Raw genomic sequence first — 22,621 nt, forward strand, 5'->3', positions numbered from 1 at the left:
CGCATGAAAGGTGGAAATAAGACAAGGTGTGTATATTAATATTTTAATTAAAACAAACATCCATAACATTTCAGCATGTAACTTTTTTTAACTATAGGGAAAAAAATTAACCCACAAACCTCAGAAACCTGTGATTTATGATAATGTGGATTTTTAAAAATATTTTATTTATGTGTATGTGTACTAAGTTACAGGTGGTTGTGAACCACCTCACAACCCTGGTATGGGTGCTAAGAACCAAACTCTTGTTCTCTGAAACATACACTGCACACTCTCACAGAGCTGTACAGGAAGCTAAGGGTCAAGGGCTGACTGGGTTGTCTATCTGGGTGAGATGAAATCCCCTGACTAGGATACACGCTGCAAAAGGGGCCAGAATCTCTGACAAGGCTTCCCAGAGTGAGGGGAAAGTGCCAGAAGGAAGGAGACAGCAACACTCCTAGAATTTACTGTAATCTCTCTTTTTTTGGCCTTTGCTTTACCACATAGAAACGTGTGTCCAAACAACCCCAGCATCCCAAGCATAGATTCTAAGGCAAATCAATGGGAGTCAGAAACCCCAACAGCCAGCGCCTCACCCTCCCTCCTAGCCAATGCAGACCACACTGGAGCAACCAGGAGGAAGACCTGTGGCATAAGTAGGGACCCTTAAGAAAGCTTCTGCCAGGTGGTGGTGCACGCCTTTAATTCCAGCACTCAGAAGGCAGAGGCAGGTGGATCTCTGTGGACTCTGCTGAGACCAGCCTGTTCTACAAGAGCTAGTTCCAGGATAGGCTTCAAAGCTACAGAGAAACCCTGTCTCGAAAAACAACAACAACAAAGAGCTTCTGAGGAGACAGATCTTTGTGAGTTCAAGGCCAGCAGCCTGGTCTGCAGAGCGAGTTCCAGGACAGGTTCCAAAGCTACACAGAGAAACCCTGTCTCCAAAAACAAAAGAAAAAAAGAAAGGAAGGAAGGAAGGAAGGTCCAGCAGGGCACATATAACACCCATGGAGGGAAAGGCAAACAAAAATAAAAAAGAAAAAAAGAAAAGGAAGGAAGGGAGGAAGGAAGGAAGGAAGGAAGGAAGGAAGGAAGGAAGAAAAGCTTCTGGAAAAGTCCAGAGGTCTCAGTGGATCTTGATGCATAACAAAACAGTTGATGAAGGCGCACCATAGCCTTTCCACACGACAGAAGGTAGCTACAGCCTCCTCCCCAGTTCTGCTGTCACAGAAACCTAATTAGTTGCTGCATCCGCACTATCAGAATCATCCTGAAAAGAGAAGACAAAGCATCGGTCATTGCTATGGTAACCATCAATGATGCTGTTCACACCCATTCCTTTTTGGAGGGTGGGCCTCCTGCATGGTGGGAAAGCACTCTTCCATTAAGCTGTATCCAACCCTAATGTGTCATTTGTAAATGCTAAAAGGAAACAAAAGGATCTAGGAAAGGCATTACTCACATCTAGATCATCCATGGCAGGGGGAGGTCTCTTGGTGCTGACCTTGTTCAAAAGCTATGGGAAGAGAGACACAGTCGTGAGAGATGAGAGAAAAGAAGTCTGAATATTAGTAGAGACAGGAGAATGCCTCCAGATCCAGCCATTAATCGGAGAAAAGTCTATTGATATTCTTCTATGCCTCTTTCTTTCCTTCCTTCTTTCTTTCTTCTTTCTTTCTTTCTTTCTTTCTTTCTTTCTTTCTTTCTTTCTTTCTTTCTTTTGAGATGATTCCCTTTCTTAAACATTAATGGTGGTGGTGGTGGGGCAACTGGAGAAATGGCTCAGAGGTTAAGATCACCGACAGTTCTTCCACTGGTCCTAAGTTCAGTTCCCAGCAACCCCATGGTGGCTCACAGCCATCTGTAATGAGGTCTGGTGCCAACACTGTAGACATAACAAATAAGTGGGGACTGGAGAAATGGTTCAACAGTTAAGAGCACTTCCCTCCTGAAAAGGACCTGAGTTTGGTTTCTAGCACGCACATGGTAGCTGACAACAGTTAATCTCAGGCTGGGTATTTTGGGTACCCTAGTAAGTTAAATACTAGAATTTAACAAGTGGAAGCAGGAAGATCAGGAGTTCAAGGCCAGCCTCAGTTCACTACCTAGGAAGTTTTCAAGGCCAGTCTGGGCTACCTGAGACCCTGTATCAAAACAGCCAGGGCCTGGAGAGATGGCTCAGTGGTTAAAGAGCACGTACTGCTCGAAACCAGGTTCAGTTCCCAGCACCCAAATCAAGCAGTTACTGCTTTCTAGCCTTCTCTGGCAGCTACATTCACATGGGACACATAAACTCACTAGAGCACACATACATACACATGATAAATTAAAAATCAAAACACCAAACAAACCAAGATGAAAATGACTAAAAATATTGATTTAAAGTGGGTGTGGTATCACAGGCCTATAATCCCAGTACTCATAGACTGAGGAAGGAGGATTGAAAGTTCAAGATCAGCTTCAGTTACATAAATTGACCCTGCTGGATAGTGGAATTGAACACTTTTAATCCCAGTACTCCTGAGGCAGAGGCAGGCAGATCTCTGTGAGTTCAAGACCAGCCTGGTCTACAAGAATTACAGGACAGCCACAGTTACACACAGAAACCCAGTCTCAAAGAGAGAGAGAGAGAGAGACAGAGAGAGAGAGAGAGAGAGAGAGAGAGAGAGAGAGAGAGAGAGCCTGTCTCACAAAGAAAAAAGTCTATTTAAAAATATTCAACTGGATGGAGGGGTGAGGACCTTGGACTTTCCACAGGGCAGGGAACCCTGACTGCTCTTCAGACTGGAGAGGGAGGGGGAGAGAAGGGAGGAGGGGGAGAGGAGTGGGGGGAGGGGGAGGAATGGGAGGCTGGGAGGAGGAGGAAATTTTTTTCAATAAAAAAATAAAAATATGGGGCTGGAGAGATGGCTCAGAGGTGAAGAGAACTGGTGAAGGTCCTTAGTTCAATTCCCAGCAACCACATGGTGGCTCACAACCATCTGTACTGAGATATGGCGCCCTCCTCTGGCATGTGGGCATACATTGAGGCAGAATGTTGTAAATAAATAAATAAATCAATCAAAAAATAAAAAAAATAATAAAAATATTCAGAAAGCACCTCCTTATCTATTTAAGTGGGGGGTCTGTTAGTCCTTTTACAATTGAACTAAGGAGTTTCTGGTCTTCTAAAACTAAATCACACATGGCAGGTGTTGTTTATCAGGAAGAAGTGGTTTATGGTATGAATTTTATATTGACTGGTATTAGATTCCCATGAACTTTTCTAGGTTAGGAAAAGAAAGAAAAACACAAAGAATCATAGATGAGAACAAGAATTATAGCCTGGCAGTGGTGGCACATTCTTTCAGTCTCAACACACGTACACACACACACACACACACACACACACACACACACACAAAGACAGAAACAGAAACAGAGAGAGAGAGTTATTAGGGCTGAAGAGATGGCTCAGCCCTTAAAGGCTAGGCCCACAACCAAAAACCTTTTACAGAATGCAGGCACTACTCTGCAAACAGTAAGTGAAGTTGTGTGAAATTTTATTAATATGGGCAGGCAAGATGGCTCAGTATCAATAGGCACCTGCTGCCACGCCTGATTACATGAGTTCAATCCCTGTGACCTACACATTAGAAATAGAAAACAGACTCCCACAGGTTGTTTTCTGATCTCCACAGGGGTTCTATGACATGTGTGCACCGGCTCCTCCCAAATAAGCAAAGAAAATGTATTAAGTTTTTTGTTTGTTTTATTTTTCGAGACAAGATTTCTCTGTGTAACAGTCCTGGCTGTCCTGGAACTCACTATGTAGACCAGGCTGGCCTCAAACTCACAGAGATCCGCCTGCCTCTGCCTTTCAAGTGCTGGAATTAAAGGTGTGCGCCAGTCCTGGAACTAGCTCTTGTGGACCAGGCTGGCCTCGAACTAACAGAGATCCGCCTGCCTCTGCCTCCTGAGTGCTGGGATTAAAGGCGTGTACCACACCGTCTGGTTTAAGTCCTTTTTTAAAAGATAGCTCAACAGCTAGGAGCACCTGCTTCTCTTCCTGACAATTCAAATTTTGTTCCCAACTCCCATGGGTCAACAATTCACAACCACCTGTAACTCCAGCCTCAAGTGATCTAACACATGCATACACAAAAATACAAACAACAACGCTGGGCATAGTGGAACACACCTTTAATCGGGAGGTAGGGGCAAGTGCATATCTGTGAGATTCATACTGGTCTATATATAGCAAGTTCGAAACCACCCAAAGCTACATAGTTAAGACCCTTTCTCAAAAATAAACAAATGAAGTAATAAGTCTTTAATTTTTCTCTTTTAAATTTCACTAATACTTATTGCTCTTATTTCTGCTAAATAAACAAAAAATAAAATATACAGCATATCAGCACCAGGGACTGGCCTGCTTAGGGAGTTTCAGTAGCCCCGCCCGGCCCTGATGATTTCCCCAGCTGACTGCCTGTAGACAGACACAGAACGAAAGATTGAGAGGGGCAGCAGGGAGTGGTGCCTCCTACCTCTGCGTAATGCTCCACCTGAGCCAGTTCCACCTCGTCATCTCCTTCCCAGTCTCTCCAGTTATCAAAGTCCACAGAGAGCCACACTGGCTGCAAGAGGAAGCGTAGGTGTCACAGACAGGAAGGACAGAAGCAAGCGAACATGAATCTACTTAGTGCCAAACACAGCCAAGAACAGCAAGGTCTGAAAAAGCAGAGTTCTATGCTCCAAGGGCTGATTGGCAGGCAACGCAACATCCTAGAACTCAACCAAGCAAGACAGATAAGCTGCATTCCCTAGAATCAGAGGCAGCCCTTTGTTGCAGGGTATTTGTACACTGTGGGAAAATGTATTGCTGTGGTTGGTGTAATAAAAAGCTCAATGGCCAAAAGAGAGGACTCTGGGAAAAAGAAAGCAGAGTCACTGGTCAGCCTTGGAAGAAGCAGCTTGGGCATTGCCTAGAGATGAGGTAATGAACCATGTGACAGAACATAATTTAAAGTAAACGGGTTAATTTAAGTTATAAGAGCTAGTGGGACAAGCCTAAGCTAAGGTCTAGCTTTCATAATTAATTTTTAAAAAAGATTTATTTATTTGTCTGTTTGTTAATTAAGTATGCAGTGTTCTGCCTATATGTCTGCCTGCAGGCCAGAAGAGGGCACCAGATTTCATTACAGACGGTTTTGAACCATTATGTGGTTGCTGGGAATTGAACTCAGGACCTCTGGAAGAGCAGCCAGTGCTCTTAACTGCTAAGCCACCTCTCCAGTTTTTTTTTTGTTTGTTTAGATTTATTTATTTATTATGTATATAGTTTTCTGTCTGCATGTATGCCTGCAGGCCAGAAGAGGGCACCAGACTTCATTACAGATGGTTGTGAGCTACCATGGGAATTGAACTCAGGCCCTCTGGAAGAGCAGCCAGTGCTCTTAACCTCTGAGATATCTCTTCAGTTTTTATTGTTTTAGTTTTTATAATTAATAATAAGTATGTCATTGTTTGTGGGCTGACTTCTCAAAGAAAAATGTGACTATAAATAGTGAGGACCATAGTCCAAAGTGCCCACATTTAAAGCCAGGTATAATGCTGTAACCAATCATGCCGGTATATTTTAGGTGAAGCCTAGAGAACCAGGGGTTCAAGATCATCCTTAGCTATATAGCAAAATAAAGATCGGCCTAAGCTACATGAGTCCCTGTCTCAAGAGAAAATTGAATATTCATACATAGACAAATTATCCTGTCTACCTTTTGCCTCTGAGATTTTTCCTTTCTCTATTTCTGTATATTTTTCTTTCCTTCTTATTTCATGTCTTGCTGGGTGGCTGGCCCTTGGCATCCTCCGTTTCACGTTCTTCTCCTATTTATTCTTTCTGCCTGCCAGCCCTACCTATTCTTTCTCCTGCCTAGCTACTAGCCATACAGTTCTTTATTAGACCAATCAGGTGTTTTAGGCAGGCAAAGTATCACAGCTTCTCAGGGTTAAACAAATGCAACATAAAGAATGCAACCCATCTTTGCATCATTAAACAAATATTCCACAGCATAAACAAATGTAACACATCTTTAACTAATAGTCTGCATCGGGGGTTGGGGTGTTTTGTTGTTTTGTTTTGTTGATGTTTGTTCGTGTTCAAGGCCTAGAACTGCTTTGTAAACCAGCGTGGCCTCAAACTCACAGAGCTCCACCAGCCTCAGCCTCATCCTCGTGTAGGGATTAAAGGTTTGTACCACCACACCTAGCCATTTTTTGTCTGACTCGATGTCTGTGCACCAAGCTCCTGCCTGGTGCCCGCGGAGGCCAAAAAGGGTGTTAAATCTTCTGGACCTAGAGTTACAAACAATTCTATTCTGAGATACCATGAGCTGGAAATTGAGCCTGGGTCCTCTGGACGAGTAGCTTAAAAACTAAACCATCTCTCCAGTCCCATGACTTACAATAAAAGTGTTAAAATCACATTTATGTATTTATTTATGATTTATTTACAGGGAAGGGCATGTCACTACACACAAATGGATGTAACACTTTTGAGAGTTGGTTCTCTCCTTCCACCATGTGGTACCTGGGACTCAAACTCAGATCCTTAGGACACCAGACTCAGGAGCAAGCACAGCTGTCTGCTGAGCCATCTTTCCAGCCCCCATAATCTACATTTCTTAATGTCAGCAAACAGTCAAAAATTGTGCATGTATCCAGGACAGGATCCAAAGTTACAAAGAGAAACCCTGTCTAGAAGAAGGAAAAAAAAGCCAGGCGGTGGTGGTGCATGCTTTTAATCCCAGCACTCAGGAGGCAGAGGCAGGCGGATCTCTGTGAGTTTGAGACCAGCCTGGTCTACAAGAGCTAGTTTCAAGACAGGCTCCAAAGCTACAGAGAAACCCTGTCTCAAAAAAAAAAAAAATTGTGAATGTCAGTAGCCAATCAAAATATTTTTAAGACTTATTTGTTTTGTGTATGAATGTTTTCTCTGCATGTATGTATGTGTACCATGTGCCCATGAAAGTCAGAAGTATTGACTCCCCTGGAACTGGATTTACAAATGGTGTAAGCCACCATGTAGGAGAACTCAGGTTCTCCTACAGCAGTCAGTGCTCTTAAACGCTAAACCACTTATCCAGCCCCTCAAAATATTTTGTTGTTGTTGTTGTTGCTATTGTTTCTCGAGACAGGGTTCTTCTGTGTAGCTCTGGCTATCCTGGATCTCCCCCCCCTCCCGTATCTCAGTAGACCAGGCTGGCCTTGAACTCACAGAGATCCACCTGCTTCTACCTCCTGAGTACTGGGACTAAAGGTGTGTGCTGCCACCACCAGGCTCAAAATAACTTTTATTTTTTAACTGTGAAGAAACTACTAAAATAAATGTAAAAGCCAGATTCGGCCAGCAGGTGGCCAACTTTGAGCTTTCGGAAGAGAGGTTGCTGGAGTGTGGAGAGTCTCAAGTGCGAGACAGACAAAGTCAATGCAAGTTTAACAGACCACCCTGGGAACAAAGGAAAGGGTGGGTTAAAGATGGGACAGAAAATATGCAGCGGACTCCCAACAAAGTCAGGCAAAAAAGTCCATACCCGTAACGTCAACATTCCGGATGCTGAGACAGAAGGATGGCAAGTTCAGGGCCAGCCTTAGGTACACAGATAGAGCCTGTCTCAAAAACACAAACACAAAGAGGAAAAAAAAAAAAGAAAAAAAAAAACTTCCCCCAATGAACTCTGATGGACGTAGTCTAGACTGGAAGGATATAAATCTCAGAATATTTGGGAGATGAAATATACAGGGCCCAGGTGACTCACAGAATACTGACTTGAAGGAAGGCAAACCCAAATCCAGATGTGAGTCTGGTGCCTCGGTACCCAGAGGGAGCTCACAGACAAGGGGCACAGAAGGAGCAGACCACTCCCCACACACTCACCTTGATATCCTCCTTGGTGAGCCGTGGCCAGGCCACCTTCTCCTTCCATTTCCTCACAAAGCAAGTGATAGAGCGACCAGAGCGCTTATCCTGAGAGTCCTGTCAGACAGACAGCCTCGTTATTAGAGGTGGTTTTAGGATAAACCCCCAGTTTCCTTGCTTGGATGCCCTGTCTGTCCAGGCCTGACTGTCGTCACCCTGCCCTCACCTTGGAGTTCACCTTGGCATAGAACTCGATCTCATTGTACAGCTCCACTCCATCACCGTTCCTGCAGCTAAAGAGACGGTAAAGCTGAGGCGTAGGAAGAAGGAGGGGACAGTCGGGACACTAGGCCCTTCCAGAGAAGGCCACTACCTGAACACAATGCGGTGGTCCTCAATGAGCACATTCACGTCGGTGCTGTCCTCAACACAAAACTCCATGAAAACATATTTGGGTCTGTCATACCACAGGGTCCGGGCGGGCTGCCTGAGGAGAGCGGAGGTGGGGCTTGGAAAAGTCTGAAGGCAATAAGGAGAGGCGGAGGAGGAGACAACAGAGTCGAATGTGGTGCCACTGAACCAGATGGAGGGGAGTGGGTGGAGTGGGTGGGTGGTGAGAATGAACGGGGAAAGACAAGGGAAGGAAGGAGTTGGGAGGTACAATCAGGGCACACCACCGCTCTCACCCACAGCCTCAGAGACCTGGAGTCCAGTGCTCAGGTGGATCCGGGCAGAATCAGCAGCTTCTACAAGACGCGGGGCAGGGAATCTGCAGGGAGAGGGGCAAGGGATCTGTACGATGGCGGCCTGAAACTCACCGTTCCATAGTGACTCCAGCTGCCCTGTGGGTTTTGGAGTCCCAGGCACAAGGGCCTCTATCTTTAGATCCTAGGGACGCCCCTAGCAGCTGCTTCTCCTTATATGGCAGGGGTAAGGGTTGAGAGGAAGGGAAAGGTAGCTTGACAGCAAAAGTGATCTGCACTCCAGAGGAACTCTGGGAGCGTTTACTGCATCCCTTCTCCTCTCGGGGTCTCCAGAAATATACGGATCAGGGATATATTTTCCCTCTCTGGCCAGGGAAAGGGCTACCTAGACCTTATATGCGGGAAATCGCTTGTCCTCGGCCTCCTTAATTTGTTTCTCCAATGCAAAGTACTCGTGTATCCAATTCACAAAATTCACTAAAGAAGTTTCCAGAGGGCGGGCCCTCGGGAGACGGGAGGCGTGCAGGCCCCGCCCACCGCCCCTCCAGGCTTCCCTGCCAGCGCCCGTTGTCATGGCAGCAAGGGTGCACGACTGACGTGCGGCGGCGTTTCCGGGAAGATGGCGGCCGTGGAAGTGGCTACGGAGCAGGCAACTGGGGTGACGGCTTTCGAGCCAAAGGCTAAGGATGCAGAAGAGGAAGAGGAGGAGGAGGAGTCGCTGCCACCAAGCGAGGCAGTGCGCTGGGCCCCAGTGGGGGCGGTGGCCGAGGCCGGGCCTGGGGCAGCCGCCTTCTCGGAGGTGACGGCAGCCGAGGAGCCTGGAGCGGCTCCGGGCTCTCCCCCCGACGCGACCGTCCGCACGCTGCGGCGACTGCAAGCCGAGCGGCGGCAGCTGGACTCGGCCCTGCTCGCGCTGTCCTCGCACTTCGCGCAGGTGCAGTTCCGCCTGCGCCAGGTAGTGCGCGGGGCGCCGGCGGAGCAGCAGCGTCTCCTGCGGGAGCTCGAAGACTTCGCCTTCCGCGGCTGTCCTCACGTCCTGGGTTACGAGGGGCTGGAAGACCCCTGCGGCGGCGACGACGAAGGCGATGGGCTTCCGGGGGACCGGCCACGAGTGCGGGGCGAGGACCAGGTGAGCGCCTGGGGCTGGGTCCGACCGGGGATGGGGCAGGCAGGGCATATGTGGGTGGTGATGCAGATGCAGACCGAGGCAGAAGGGGTGAGGAGCGAGCAAGCTGGCTGGATTATAAGTACGTGAATGCAAGAAACAGACGCTGGAGACAGGAAGATGCAGAAAGATACACGGCGAGCATTGAAAAGGAGTGGGTAATGGGGAGCAGTGCTGCCTCCGTCTACCTTGCCCACGCCTTAAGGTACTTAACTTGAGTGTTGTGATACACGCTCTACCATAAGATTTATCTCCAGGGCTGGAGAGATGGCTCAGAGGTTAAGAGCATTGCCTGTTCTTACAAAGGTCCTGAGTTCAATTCCCAGCAACCACATGGTGGCTCACAACCATCTGTAATGGGGTCTGGTGCCCTCTTCTGGCGTGCAGGCATACACACAGACAGAATATTGTATACATAATAGATAAATATTTTTTAAAAAAAGATTTATCTCCAGCCTGTGCACTTGCTGATAGATGGGCATGGGGAACGGAGAAGTGGCAAGTGAAAGGGAAGTGAATTGGAACCCATGGAAATTTAAATTTAACGCCCCCCCCCGTGCTTTTTTGGCACGTCCGTAGACTGTATTATTTATGCTGTCCTAGTTCAGTGAGAGGTTTGGTAAATAGACACCTTCTCTTGGAACTGGAAGGAAACACACCTGATTAAAAGGAATTCCTAGCAAGGTCTTCAAACTGCCCGCCCATCTGGGGTTCTCTGAATGGAGCCTCTGGCTGACAAGTGCATTCTTCAGTACACTGAAGAAGCAATGAAGTTCTGTAAACCAAAACAAGGGAAGGTTCCTTACAAACTTAGCACCTCTGGAAGCTAGGAGTGTGGCGACAAGCTGCCTTTCTCCTTCATAGTCTGCAGATTACAGTCAACACATGGCTTTCTTCTCGCTGAAAGTGGCTTTTGCCAGGAAAACTTATCGGTAGCTGGCATTGACTTGTTAATCTGAACTGTTTCCAGCCCCTTCCTTCTCATACTCACATCTCCGTGCCCAAAGAGCAGTCAGCTCTTAAGTCACCGGACTTACAAAGTTAGGAGTTCAAGGCCACCTTGGTCTACAAAATGAGTTCCAGGACAGTCACCAAAGCTACACAGAGAAACCCTGTCTGGGAAAAAAGAAAGTTAGAATAGATAGAATTGCTTGTAGCCAGGCCCAGTTCAGTAGTGAACAACATGAGAGGTTTTGTGCAGACACGATATTTTGTTTTGTTTTTCGAGACAAGGTTTCTCTGTGTAGCCCTGACTGTTCTAGAACTTGCTCTGTAGACCAGGCTACCCTCAAACTCAGAGATCTGTCTGACTCTACCTCCCAAGTACTGGGATTAAGACATGCACCACTACTGGCCTGGATTTCTTTTTTTAAGGCAGGGTCTCTAGTTAAAGCTGTCTTTGAACTTGCTATAGAATAATCTTGGGGTATTTTGTTTTAAATATATGTGAGTGGTGTGTGTGTGTGTGTGTGTGTGTGCAGGAGCACAGTGCTAGTGTAACAGCCCGTGTGTGTGTGCAGGAGCACAGTGCTGGTGTAACAGCCCTGTGTGCAGGTCTGAGGACAACTTGCAAGGGTTAGCTCTCTCTCCTTGGAATGTGAGATCTGGAAATTAAACACAGGGCATCTGGCTCAGTGTTCCTTACCTTGAATTTATCATCCTTCTGCCTCCACCTTCTGAATACTAAGATTACAGGCATGGGGACCATACCAAGTTATCCAGTGCTTGGCTCTGAACCCAGCATCTAGTGCATGTTAGGCAGGCGCTCCACCTACGTAGCTATATCCCAAGCCTCTCCAAATTACCTTAAACTTTATCTCAGTTTATACTGGAAGTTAAATCCATTGTTTCCTGCATTACCCCAGAACTTCTTGTTCTCTCTGTTAAATTTGTTTGCTCAGCTCCAGCGAATTGCTGTAACTACAACAGCAAGTGACAGACTTTGGCAGATGTAGTCATGGAAACAAATCAGGTTTATAGCTGGTTTCTTTCTTCCTTGACTTCACAAAGGGATGACAAAGATGGACTATTTCTTCATTTCTTTCTTATTTGGCTAATTAGATTACATCCTCCAGCCAGAGTTCATTATTAGGAATTTGTTACTGTGTATCTAATTTACTCCAAAAACATATAAGAAATATGTACTGAGGGCTGGAGAGATGGCTCAGCAGTTAGGAGCACTGACTGCTCTTGCAGAGAACCCAGGTTTGATTCCCAGCATCAACGTGGCAGCCCACAACTGTCTATAAATTCTATTTCAAAGGATTAGACTCCCTCCTCTGGCCTCTATGGATACCAGGCACTCACATGGTTCACAGACATACATGTGGGCAAAATATCCATAAACATAAAAAATTTAAAAAACATTTTTTTAAGAAAGAAAGGAAATACGTACTGAGAATTCACCTCATACAGGGCACAGTTCTAGGTGTGTTGGGGTTGGAAGTCAAGGCCTTTGCCCATCAGGAGTTCACAGATTAGTAGAAGCAGGTCCTAAACAAATACTGTGATGAGTAAGTGTACACAGAACAGAGAAGAGTTGACTGTTCTGCCTGGAGACAGTCAGGGAAAGTGTTCTGCGGAGACCTAGTTACTGAGCTGAGAAAGAATGGGCTCAGATAAAAAGCAGGAAGACTCAGAAAGGATCGAAAGAGTGTCCTGAGACTTGCTGTCATGTTCAATAAAGCTAAAGAAAGGGGATTGCTTTTTAAGAAGTTGAACAAAAAGTTAATTTTCTGTTTTTCATCTGTTCTCTCTCGTACCTTGCTTCTTGAGGGCTTGGTAAGTACTGCTTTAAGGTTAAGTTTAATACTGTGTAAATCCTACTTTACAATGCGGCCTTATGCCTACAAATGATTTACTTGCCTTTGCTCCTTTGTTTTTTTGTTTGTTTGTTTGATTGATTGATTGGTTTTTTGTCTGTGGTGCTTGTTAAGACAGAGTCTGTATATGTAGTCCAGACCAGCCTGAAACTCACTGAGGAGTACAGGTGTACACTGTCAGGTCTGGCTTGCTTTCTTGTTTTGTTTAGGATTTGTACTCAGAAATGATGGAGACCCAATATCTAAGAATATATTGTCAAGACTTGATCACTTTATGTAAAGGGCTTTTAAAAACGTAAAGACAGAAGCTACATGGTAACAGCCATGAAAAAGGGGTTGTTCTCAGAGAAACCTACCCCACACATGCCCACACACCACACTGTTACCTTCCCACCCCTGTGACTTGGCTTCTGTATATTTCTGTGCCTTAGGCACTTACATGTCATGTTTCTCCTTTTACAGAAATAGCTATAACTTTCCCAAGTAGCTTTGGAAGTTCAGAAAGCTGGTTGATTTCTCTCTACAAAAAGCCTTTCTCTGTACTCAGATTCCCAGGCTTTGGTTTTTGAGACGGGGTCTCATGAAGCCCCGCCTAGCCTCAGACTAGCCATCTAATTCATGCTGTGGGACAGTAGTCTTTTATCCTATCACTTATATTACTTTTAATAAAACGCTGATTGGCCAGTAACCAGGCAGGAAGTAGAGGGTGGCAACGAGAATTATGGGAAGAGGAAAGTTTCAGTCTGCAGTTGTCACCCAGCCACAGAGGAAGCCAGACACAGAGCAAGCAAGATGTGACTGCCTCGCCAAAAAAGGTACCAAACCACGTGGCTAACACAGACAAGAATTATGGGCTAATATAAGTTATAAGAGTTAATAAGAAGGGGCTGGAGAGATGGCTCAGTGGTTAAGAGCATTGCCTGCTCTTCCAAAGGTCCTGAATTCAATTCCCGGCAACCACATGGTGGCTCACAACCATCTGGAATGAGGTCTGGTGCCCTCTTCTGGCCTGCAGACATACATACAGACAGAATATTGTATACATAATAAATAAATAAATATTTTTAAAAAAAGTTAATAAGAAGTCTGAGATAATAGGCCAATCAGTTTATAATAATATAGACCTGTGTGTGTTCTCTTTGGGACTGAACAACTGAAGGACCGGGTGGGACAGAAACCTCAGTCAACAAGTTCATGCTGGACTCGAACTTCTGATCCTTGAGTCTTCACAAGCCATCATACCAGGTTCACCAACCCCCACCCCCGGCTGTTTTGCAAAATCGGTTAGCAAAGAGTTGTGAGCAGTTACACTGTTGATTGGCCATGAAGATGACACCTTTAACTCCAGGAGACCATCTTACCTAAGTTTTCTCCTGAGTAGAGCTTTGAAAAACAAGCCTATTAACAAAAGGCTTCATTGTGTTTATATCCTGTTTCCAATGAAGGGCAATCACTTCTTAGAAGACACACGTGTAGGGCTATGGTAATACTCGCAGCACTTGGGAAACAGATGCAGGTGGATCTTTGAGTTCGAGGCCAGCCAGGGCTACACAGAGAACCCCTGTCTCAAAAGAAAGAAAGAGAACACACACACATAATTAATCGCTCTGGCTGAAGTATATTCTTACTGGTGAACGTGCCTTGTCAATTGCCCCATCGACTCATTTGGGACCGATATATATTTTTCCGGTCATTATTGACCTGAGAGTCTTAAAGTGCCTTTGACTTCTCTTTTCTGTGAAATAGACCCAAGTGTTCTTCTCTTCATAGAGTGAACAGGAAAAACGAGAGCGTCTGGAAACCCAGAGGGAGAAGAAGAAAGAACTGATTCTGCAGCTTAAGACCCAGCTTGATGACCTGGAAACCTTTGCTTATCAGGAGGGCAGTTATGACTCCCTGCCACAGTCCGTGGTCTTGGAAAGACAGCGGGTGAGCAGACCTCAGAGGCGACTCCAGCATTTCTTATGGTTAATGTATCCCTGTTGGTGGTATTCCAGCATAGTCCCCCAGTGCACTTCTCCCATGGCCTTACCAAGAACCCCAGGTCCAAATCAGAAAGTTTACTGTTTCCTGGAACCTCTCTCTCTTTCTTATTCCCTTCCTTCCAAAGTTCCTTTACCATTTGTTTTCATCAATAACAAACACGATAGAAACACACACATACACACATTCACTTGGAAGCCTTTAATAAATATATATATATATATATTTGCATATATATTCACTTGGAAGCCTTTAGAGATAGCAAATATGAAGCTTTTGGGATTTTATTTCTTTTTATTTTATGTATAAGAGTGTTTTGCCTGCATACACGTCTTTGTACCATGTGCATGAAGTGCCTGTGGAAGTCAGGAGGTGGCAGGCCCTCGGAAGTGGAGTCACAAAGGTTGTGAGCTGCCGTGTGGGTACTGGGAACCCAACCCCAGTCCTCTGGAAGAGTGCCGGTACTCTTAACTGCTGACCCATCTCTCCAGCCCAAATATGACTCTATTGGATCTTTAGCCACCTTGAATCATTTCACCCATTCTAATGGGTGAAAGTTGTCTGGTTCTCAGTGCATGAGAGGTACCATTGCTGATTGAAGCAACTGTGTCTTGTTTTGTTTTGTCGTTTGCTTGGTTGTTAGGTTGTTTGATTGGTTGGTTTTTTGAGACAGTGTTTCTCAGTGGGATTCGCTTTGTAGACCAGGCTGGCCTTGAACTCCCAGAGATCCACCTGCCTCTGCCTCCCGAGTGCTGAAATTAAAGGCGTGCGCCACCACCGCCCATCTTGGTTTTTTTTGAGAAAGTTCTCATATAGCATAGGCTGGCCTCTAACTTGCTATATAGGCCACCACTGCCCAGCTTCATCTTTCTTTTTAAATTATTGTATGAGTGTGGGTGCAGACATGCCACAGCACAGTTCTCCCTTTCCACCTTTTCGTAGGTTCTGAGCATCTGGTTGGGGTTACTAGGCTTATGTACATAACAAGTGCTTTTATCTACTGAACCATCTCTAAGGCCCTGTCCTAATCTTAACAGCAGCTGAAGTCAAAGATCCATGCGGTTTTTATTTATGTTTGAGCATAGAAACCTGGCTGGGATTCTCTTCCCTAGCCCTCCTTGAGACCTGCAAAGGGTATACTCATTGCTGTGGTCTTGATAGGTGATCATCGATGAGTTAATAAAGAAACTGGACATGAATCTGAATGAGGACATCAGTTCCCTGTCAACCGAGGAGCTTCGTCAGCGTGTGGATGCAGCCGTGGCTCAGATCGTCAACCCAGCTCGGGTGAAAGAACAATTGGTTGAGCAACTGAAGACCCAGATCCGAGACCTGGAGATGTTCATCAGCTTCATCCAAGGTCAGAGGAGCTCTGGGAGGAGGAAGCTGGAACAGTGTGGTAGTTCTATGTGGTCTGAGAACTCATCTGAAGGGGCCAGGGCCAGGTCTCGCTGTGTTTAAGAGAACTTCAGAGACTTGAAATGGGTGTGGTGCTCCATGCTCCTTAAGTCCTCGAGTGCAGAGAGGCAGAGGCTGGCAGATCTCTGAGTTATATAGAGCGAGTTCCAGGCTAGCCCGCACAAGACCCCTATGTATGCCGCAGTAGAATGGAAAGAGCATTGTCTAGAAGCTTGTCTTCCAGGCCCACTGCTGGCCTCGTGTCCCTGAGCAGACTCCTCCCCTCTTAGGCTCTCTCCCTTCACTGGGGATGGATGACTCATTCTCCACTTGCTAAGCTAATATTTACTGGGCTAACTATGCTCTACCAGGCACCTTTCACACAGTGAAACACAATTTCTGAAGTTCTGGTTATAGAGTAGGCACGGTTAACTATTCCTTTTCCCTCTAAAAATCTGCTAGGAAGAGGGTAAGTAAGTGTCTTGGTTTTGTAACTTCTGATGACAGATGAAGTGGGAAGCCCTTTGCAGACAGGTGGACACTGTGAGTGCAAGGCCAGCGGGAAGACAGGAACCAGCTCCACCAGAGCGGGCAGCAGCACACAGCCCCCAGGAGCCGGCAAAAGTAAGTACAGCTCCTAGCATGCACAGGCTACAGAAACCGAAAGTGGGAGGTGGAAGCAGGAGGATTGGAAGTTCAAGGCCAATCTGGACTAAATACACATCGAGATTCTGTCTGGCAAAAAGAAAGGACGGTGAGATTGACTAGGCAGGCACTGGTGCTTGCTGCCAAGGCTGAGGACACATGTTGGAGCCCCAGGATTATTACATGGTAGGAGAAATGACTCCCTCTGGTTGTCCTCTGACCTTATGAGCATGTGCACATTTGCATGTATGTGCACACACAAAAGCTTAATGAATGAATGATTGCTTGGGTCTTAGAAAGAAATGGGGAAGAGGAAATAATGGTACACAGTGTCTTTGGGGCATGCTAAAAGCTTTTTAATATGAATTGTGATGGTGTATGTACCATTCTTTTTTTTTTTTCCTGAGACAGGGTTTCTCTGTGAAACAGTCCTAGCTGTCCTGAAACTCACTTTGTAGACCAGGCTGGCTACAAACTCACAAAGATCCTCCTGCCTCTGCCTCCCAAATGCTGGGATTAGAGGTGTGTGCCACCACTGCCCAGCTGTATGTACAGTTTTTAAGTATAATTTTAAAAAACAACCAGACTGGGCTGGGGAGATGGCTCAGCAATTAAGAGCACTGACTGCCCTTCCAGTGGTCCTGAGTTCAATTCCCAGCAACTACATGGTGGCTCACAACCATCTATAATGAGATCTGCTGCCCTCTTCTGGCATGCAAGCATACATGAAAACAGAGCACTGTATATATAATAAATAAATAAGATCTTTAAAAAAGAAAAAAAAAAAAAACAGCCAGGCACACCTTTAATCCCAGCACTCGGGAGACAGAGGCAGGGGGATTTCTGTGATTTCGAGGCCAGCCTGGTCTACAAGAGCTAATTCCAGGACAGGTTCCAAAGCTACAGAGGAAACCCTGTCTTGGAAAAAAAAAAAAAAAAAAACAGACCTGGGAGATGTAATTAGTATATGGTTAACGTGGATGGAGTAGATAGAGCTTGAGACCAACCATGACATGGTGGTGCCTGCCTGAAATCCCAGCAATGGGGAGGCTGAGAGGTGATGATTGCCATGGTAGCAAGAGCCTGGGTGGGGAAAAAAAAAAACCAACCTTAATTATATACTAGAAATAGATGTCTGCACAGTGTCTCAATTATAGTTAGTATCATCAGCCAAACGTAAGTCAGTCCAGCTCCATCCTTGCCTTCATGGGGCACCGGTGCTGTGGCTTAGCGCAGAGCTTGCTCTCAGATGTAGTCTGCTGACTGTTCTGATCTCTTTCTAATGAATCTCTGTTTTCTAAGCAGCAAAGGCAGAAGACGTGAAGAGAGTCCGGGAAACGGGGCTGCACCTGATGCGCCGAGCGCTGGCTGTGCTCCAGATCTTCGCTGTTAGCCAGCTGGGCTGTGCCACAGGCCAGATCCCTCAAACCTTGTGGCAGAGGGGCCAGGCAGACAGAGACTACTCCCCCTTACTGAAAAGGCTGGAAGTGTCCGTAGACAGAGTGAAGCAGCTGGCTTTGCGACATCAGCCACATGACCACGTCATTACTTCAGCCAACCTCCAGGACCTCTCTCTAGGAGGCAAGGATGAGCTGACCATGGCCGTGCGGAAGGAGCTGACAGTGGCTGTGCGGGACCTGCTGGCCCATGGGCTGTACGCCTCTTCCTCTGGGATGAGCCTTGTCATGGCCCCCATTGCCTGCTTGCTGCCAGCCTTCTCCTCAGCTCCTGAGACCATGCACCCCTGGGAGCTCTTTGTAAAGTACTATCATGCCAAGAATGGCCGTGCATACGTGGAATCCCCGGCCCGGAAGCTCTCGCAGTCCTTTGCCCTTCCTGTAATGGGTGGCAGTGCCGTGACCCCCAAACAGAGCCTTCTGACAGCCATCCACCTGGTGCTGACGGAGCACGACCCTTTCAAGCGCAGCGCTGACTCAGAGCTGAAGGCATTGGTGTGCATGGCGCTGAATGAGCAGCGCCTGGTGTCCTGGGTAAACCTCATCTGCAAGTCAGGGTCCCTCATCGAGCCCCATTACCAGCCCTGGAGCTACATGGCCCACACGGGATTCGAGAGTGCCCTCAACTTGCTCAGCCGCCTCAGCAGCCTCAAGTTCAGCCTTCCGGTAGATCTGGCTGTGCGCCAGCTCAAGAACATCAAAGATGCCTTTTGATGAGGATCTTAGCCCCCCCCCCCCCCACGCACCTTGCTCTCATTAGGTAGATGTCCCAGAGTTCTAGAGTACAAGCCGGGTTGTTAGACAGAGGGTAGAGACATTTTCCTTAAACCCTTTTAGGTGGGCAGCCCAATGGAGGCGAAGTCAGGTTTTCTCTTAGCAAATAGGAATATGTGCCAGAGACTCTCCAAAAATAGAGAGTGTCAGGGGCCCAGGAGATGGTTCGCCAAGTGAAGAGGCTTGCCGTCACACCTGGCAATCAATCTGAGTGATCCTGGGGACACACATGGTACAAATTGTCCTCTTATCTCCACACATGAACTGTGGCACATGTGTGTCCCTGCCCAAACACAAATAAGTGTAATAATAAAATCTAAAAAGCAGCGTCAGGGCTAGAGGTATCGCTCAGTGGAACGGTGGGTGGAGAGCATGCGCAGTTAAGGACTAAGTGCATTAAAGCAAGCAGAAACTGCCCGCGGCCCCTAGCCCGCCACAGTGCGCAGTCCACTCTGTAGGAGCTGCGTTAACAAACACATAGCTAATACCCAACTCACTGCAGCACGTCTGACTGTTAGAAAATGCAGGTTGGGCCCACCATTCTCATCGTGGCAGCAAGTCACTGTATGAGGGAGTGGAAGACACTTGAGGCTCCTGCTAGTTAAGTTGGGAGCCATGTTCTTCAGAAGCAGCTGTGAGAGCCTTAGGGTCAGAACTGTAATTCCAGTCAGGGATTCGGATTCCCCTTTCTTCTAAGGGAGTTTTAACTGTGAGATGAGAACGGAGAGCTCCCTGCTGGGTGCTCCTACAGACAGTGCTCCTCGCGGATAGCAGCTGCACTCTAGAGCCCCTCCAGGCTGACACAGTCTTCGGAAGTGAGAGCATCCATGCAATCATCGTCCCAAAAACACACAGTACACACGGTGATGGGTGGCCCAGCCCCCTGGGTTGTGATCCGCCCGCTGGCACTGCTTGTCCAGAAGAATGGCTGATGGAGAAGTCTGATCGTGCAGTGTGCCCAGCAGCAGGGCCAGGAATTTCTACTGTTCTCTATACAGACCACACACGCACGCATCTGTCACAGTGACCGCTTGTCTTTCAGCTGCACCGTGCACACACTCCAGGACTCATGACCCGGCACCTGCACTTTGTTCCTGTGGAGTACACTTGAACTTGTTTCAGTGACATGGCACTTAAGATGCATCATTGACACTTGATGAAGTACATGGAGATTCCCTATGAAACACTGTAGTGTTCGGGGCGTGGGATGCCACTCCGTGGTAGAGTGCTTGCCTGGCGTGTCTGAGGTTTTGTTTCTCAATTCTCAGCACCACTCTCCAGAAAAAAAAAAAAGAAAAAGATAATTGTAAAATATCTTAAATAATCATATACCTGTGATCAGTAATAAAATTACAGTATTTTGTGTAGCTTCTGTACAAAGCCCACAGCTTCCCTCTGCTTCCACGTCTCTCTAGCGCTATCAGCCATGTACTCAGGTCAGTATTTCTATAGGAACTGTCTATTTCCCTCTGCCCTGCATCGAGTCAGGATTTGGTGGCAGTTTGGTATGTATGAGTCCTGGTTCTTCCTGGTTTTGTAGCAGCAACACTGCAGTGGATGGTTGCTGCTTCTGGAAACTGGCTCTGTAAAGTCCACTCGGCAGGCTGTCAGTGTTCAGGGAGAGTGAGAGCTGGGAGAGGTATAGAGTACGAAATGAAATGAGAAGGAGCCATGGAGCTGGGCATGGTGGCACATTCCTACAAACCCAGCACTTGGTAAAGGAGGAGCTCAGGTTTGAAGTCAACCTGGACCACATAAACTTTCAAAAACAACACCAGAAAGAGTGTGATACTTTAAAGCAGAGACAAGCTTGAGGCATACATGAGACACATGAGACAAGGTTTCCCTATGTTCTAGATTTTTTTTTTAGAATCTTTATTTTTATTTTTTTAATATTTATTTATTTATTTATTTATTATGTATACAATATTCTGTCTGTGTGTATGACCGCAGGCCAGAAGAGGGCACCAGACCCTGTCACAGATGGTTGTGAGCCACCATGTGGTTGCTGGGAATTGAACTCAGGACCTTTGGAAGAGCAGGCAATGCTCTTAACCTCTGAGCCATCTCTCCAGCCCCCATAGATTTTTTTTTTTATTAAAGATTTCTGCCTCCTCACCGCTGTTCTAGATTTTGATATGTAGACCAGGCTGACCTCGAACTCACAGAGATCCTCCTGAGTCTGCCTCAATAACAGGCCTGTGCCACCAAGGCAGAGTCTCCCATAGCCCATGCTGGTCTTGAACTCATTACAAAGCTGATGATGACTTTGAACTTCTGATCCTCCCTTTACTGCCCCCTGTGAGTTGGGATTATAGTCATGGGCCACCTCTCTGGACACAGGTCCTTTGGTTGAGCTACATAATAGTTTGTCCAAGACTTCTCCTTTCCCATTCGTTTTTGCCAGGGGTCTCTCTCCAGTGCAGTGAGCCTGGGGCAACACCTGTCAGTCAGGAGGCAGCCTTCAGGAGGTGGCAATATGAGCCTGCAATCTCACAGTGAGCATCATGGAAGCCAGGATGTGTAGGGAAGCAGATATGCAGACACCAAGCCAAGCGGAAGAAGATGAGCATCCTGGTCCACTGCACCTTAATAAAGATTCCATTCAAAACTGGTGCGTGGGGGGCTGGAGAGATGGCTCAGTGGTTAAGAGCATTGCCTGTTCTTCCAAAGGTCATGAGTTCAATTCCCAGCAACCACATGGTGGCTCACAGCCATCTGTAAAGAGGTCTGGTGTCCTATTCTGGCCTGCAAACATGCACACAGACAGAATATTGTATGCATAATAAATAAATAAATATTAAAAAAACTGGTGCGTGGAGGCTGGAGAGACATCTCTGGTAAAGAGCAATGGCTGCTCTTCCAAAAATACTTGAGTTCAATTCCCAGCACCCACACGGTGGCTCAGAGACATCTGTACCTGAAGTTCCAGTGACTGACGCCCTCCTCTGGCTTGCATGCAGGCACGAAGGAGGTGCACAGACACACATTTAGGCAAAACACCACACAAATAAAGAAGAAAACACTTAAAAATGTTTCTAAATCGGTAGGTGGGGCAGCAGCCTGGTCTGTTAATCACCTTGGGAAATGCTTCAGAAAATATTTTAATCACAGCCAGGCATGGTGACCCATGCCTATTGTCACAGATGAAAGAGACTGGGGCAGGGAGATTGCTGTGAGTTCAAGTGGAGTTGGGGTACATAGTTTAAACGTATGTGTGTGTATGTCATGTTGCAGAGGACCTGGAGAGGACCCAGATTCAATTCCCAGTACCTACATAGTAACACAGTCACACAATCATCTGCTACACCAGTTCCAGGAAATCCATCACCTTCCTCTGACCTCCTTGGACACTTGGCACTCACTCGGTGCACATACACACATGCAGGCAAAATACTCATATATAAAAAATAAGAGCTGGAGAGATGGCTCAGCGGTTAAGAGCATTGGCTGTTCTTCCAGAGGTCCTGAGTTCAATTCCCAGCAACCACATGGTGGCTCACAACCATCTATAATGGGATCTGACGTCTTCTTCTGGCATAAAGTCATACATATAGATAGAGCACTCAAGTACATAAAATAAATCAATCTTTAAAAGTATAAATAAAAATAAAACATATGACGGGCGGCGGTGGCAAAGGCTTTTAATCTCAGCACTTGGGAAACAGAGAAAGGCGGGTTTCTGTGAGTTCAAGGCTAGCCTGGCCACAGAGTAAATTCCAGGACAATCAGAACTGTTACGCAGAGAAACCCTGTCTTGAAATCCCACCCCCCCAAAAAAAAAACAAACTTTA

The 22,621-nt window shown here is 46.5% G+C and overlaps 2 protein-coding genes across 8 annotated transcripts; one reads left to right on the forward strand and one right to left on the reverse strand.

Moving 5' to 3' along the window:
- Positions 1 to 24: 24 nt before the first annotated feature.
- Positions 25 to 9,061, reverse strand: Ptges3l (prostaglandin E synthase 3 like). Of its 6 annotated transcripts, none has more exons than XM_050156535.1 (8): positions 8,975 to 9,061; positions 8,582 to 8,648; positions 8,253 to 8,366; positions 8,106 to 8,172; positions 7,898 to 7,996; positions 4,509 to 4,598; positions 1,445 to 1,498; positions 25 to 1,252 (listed from the first exon to the last, which is right to left on the reverse strand). In XM_050156535.1, exons 3-8 carry the CDS (start codon positions 8,318 to 8,320, stop codon positions 1,217 to 1,219), a joined length of 414 nt encoding a protein of 137 aa, XP_050012492.1. In that variant the 5' UTR covers positions 8,321 to 8,366; positions 8,582 to 8,648; positions 8,975 to 9,061; the 3' UTR covers positions 25 to 1,216. The 6 variants fall into 6 exon arrangements, with proteins under 6 accessions (XP_050012492.1, XP_050012493.1, XP_050012489.1 ...); XM_050156536.1 differs by having other exon boundaries at positions 8,969 to 9,015; XM_050156532.1 differs by lacking the exons at positions 8,582 to 8,648; positions 8,975 to 9,061 and adding an exon at positions 8,698 to 8,812.
- A 9-nt stretch (positions 9,062 to 9,070) lies between these two features.
- Positions 9,071 to 20,126, forward strand: Rundc1 (RUN domain containing 1). 2 transcript variants are annotated; one of them, XM_050156488.1, is made up of 5 exons: positions 9,071 to 9,712; positions 14,341 to 14,499; positions 15,715 to 15,913; positions 16,459 to 16,575; positions 17,899 to 20,126. In XM_050156488.1, exons 1-5 carry the CDS (start codon positions 9,203 to 9,205, stop codon positions 18,765 to 18,767), a joined length of 1,854 nt encoding a protein of 617 aa, XP_050012445.1. In that variant the 5' UTR covers positions 9,071 to 9,202; the 3' UTR covers positions 18,768 to 20,126. The 2 variants fall into 2 exon arrangements, with proteins under 2 accessions (XP_050012445.1, XP_050012446.1); XM_050156489.1 differs by having other exon boundaries at positions 17,902 to 20,126.
- Positions 20,127 to 22,621: the final 2,495 nt, after the last annotated feature.

Source organism: Alexandromys fortis, unplaced genomic scaffold (genome assembly GCF_014885135.2).
Source record: "Alexandromys fortis isolate MF-2015 unplaced genomic scaffold, M_Fortis_MF-2015_v1.1 scaffold_31, whole genome shotgun sequence".
Lineage (NCBI taxonomy): Eukaryota > Metazoa > Chordata > Mammalia > Rodentia > Cricetidae > Alexandromys > Alexandromys fortis.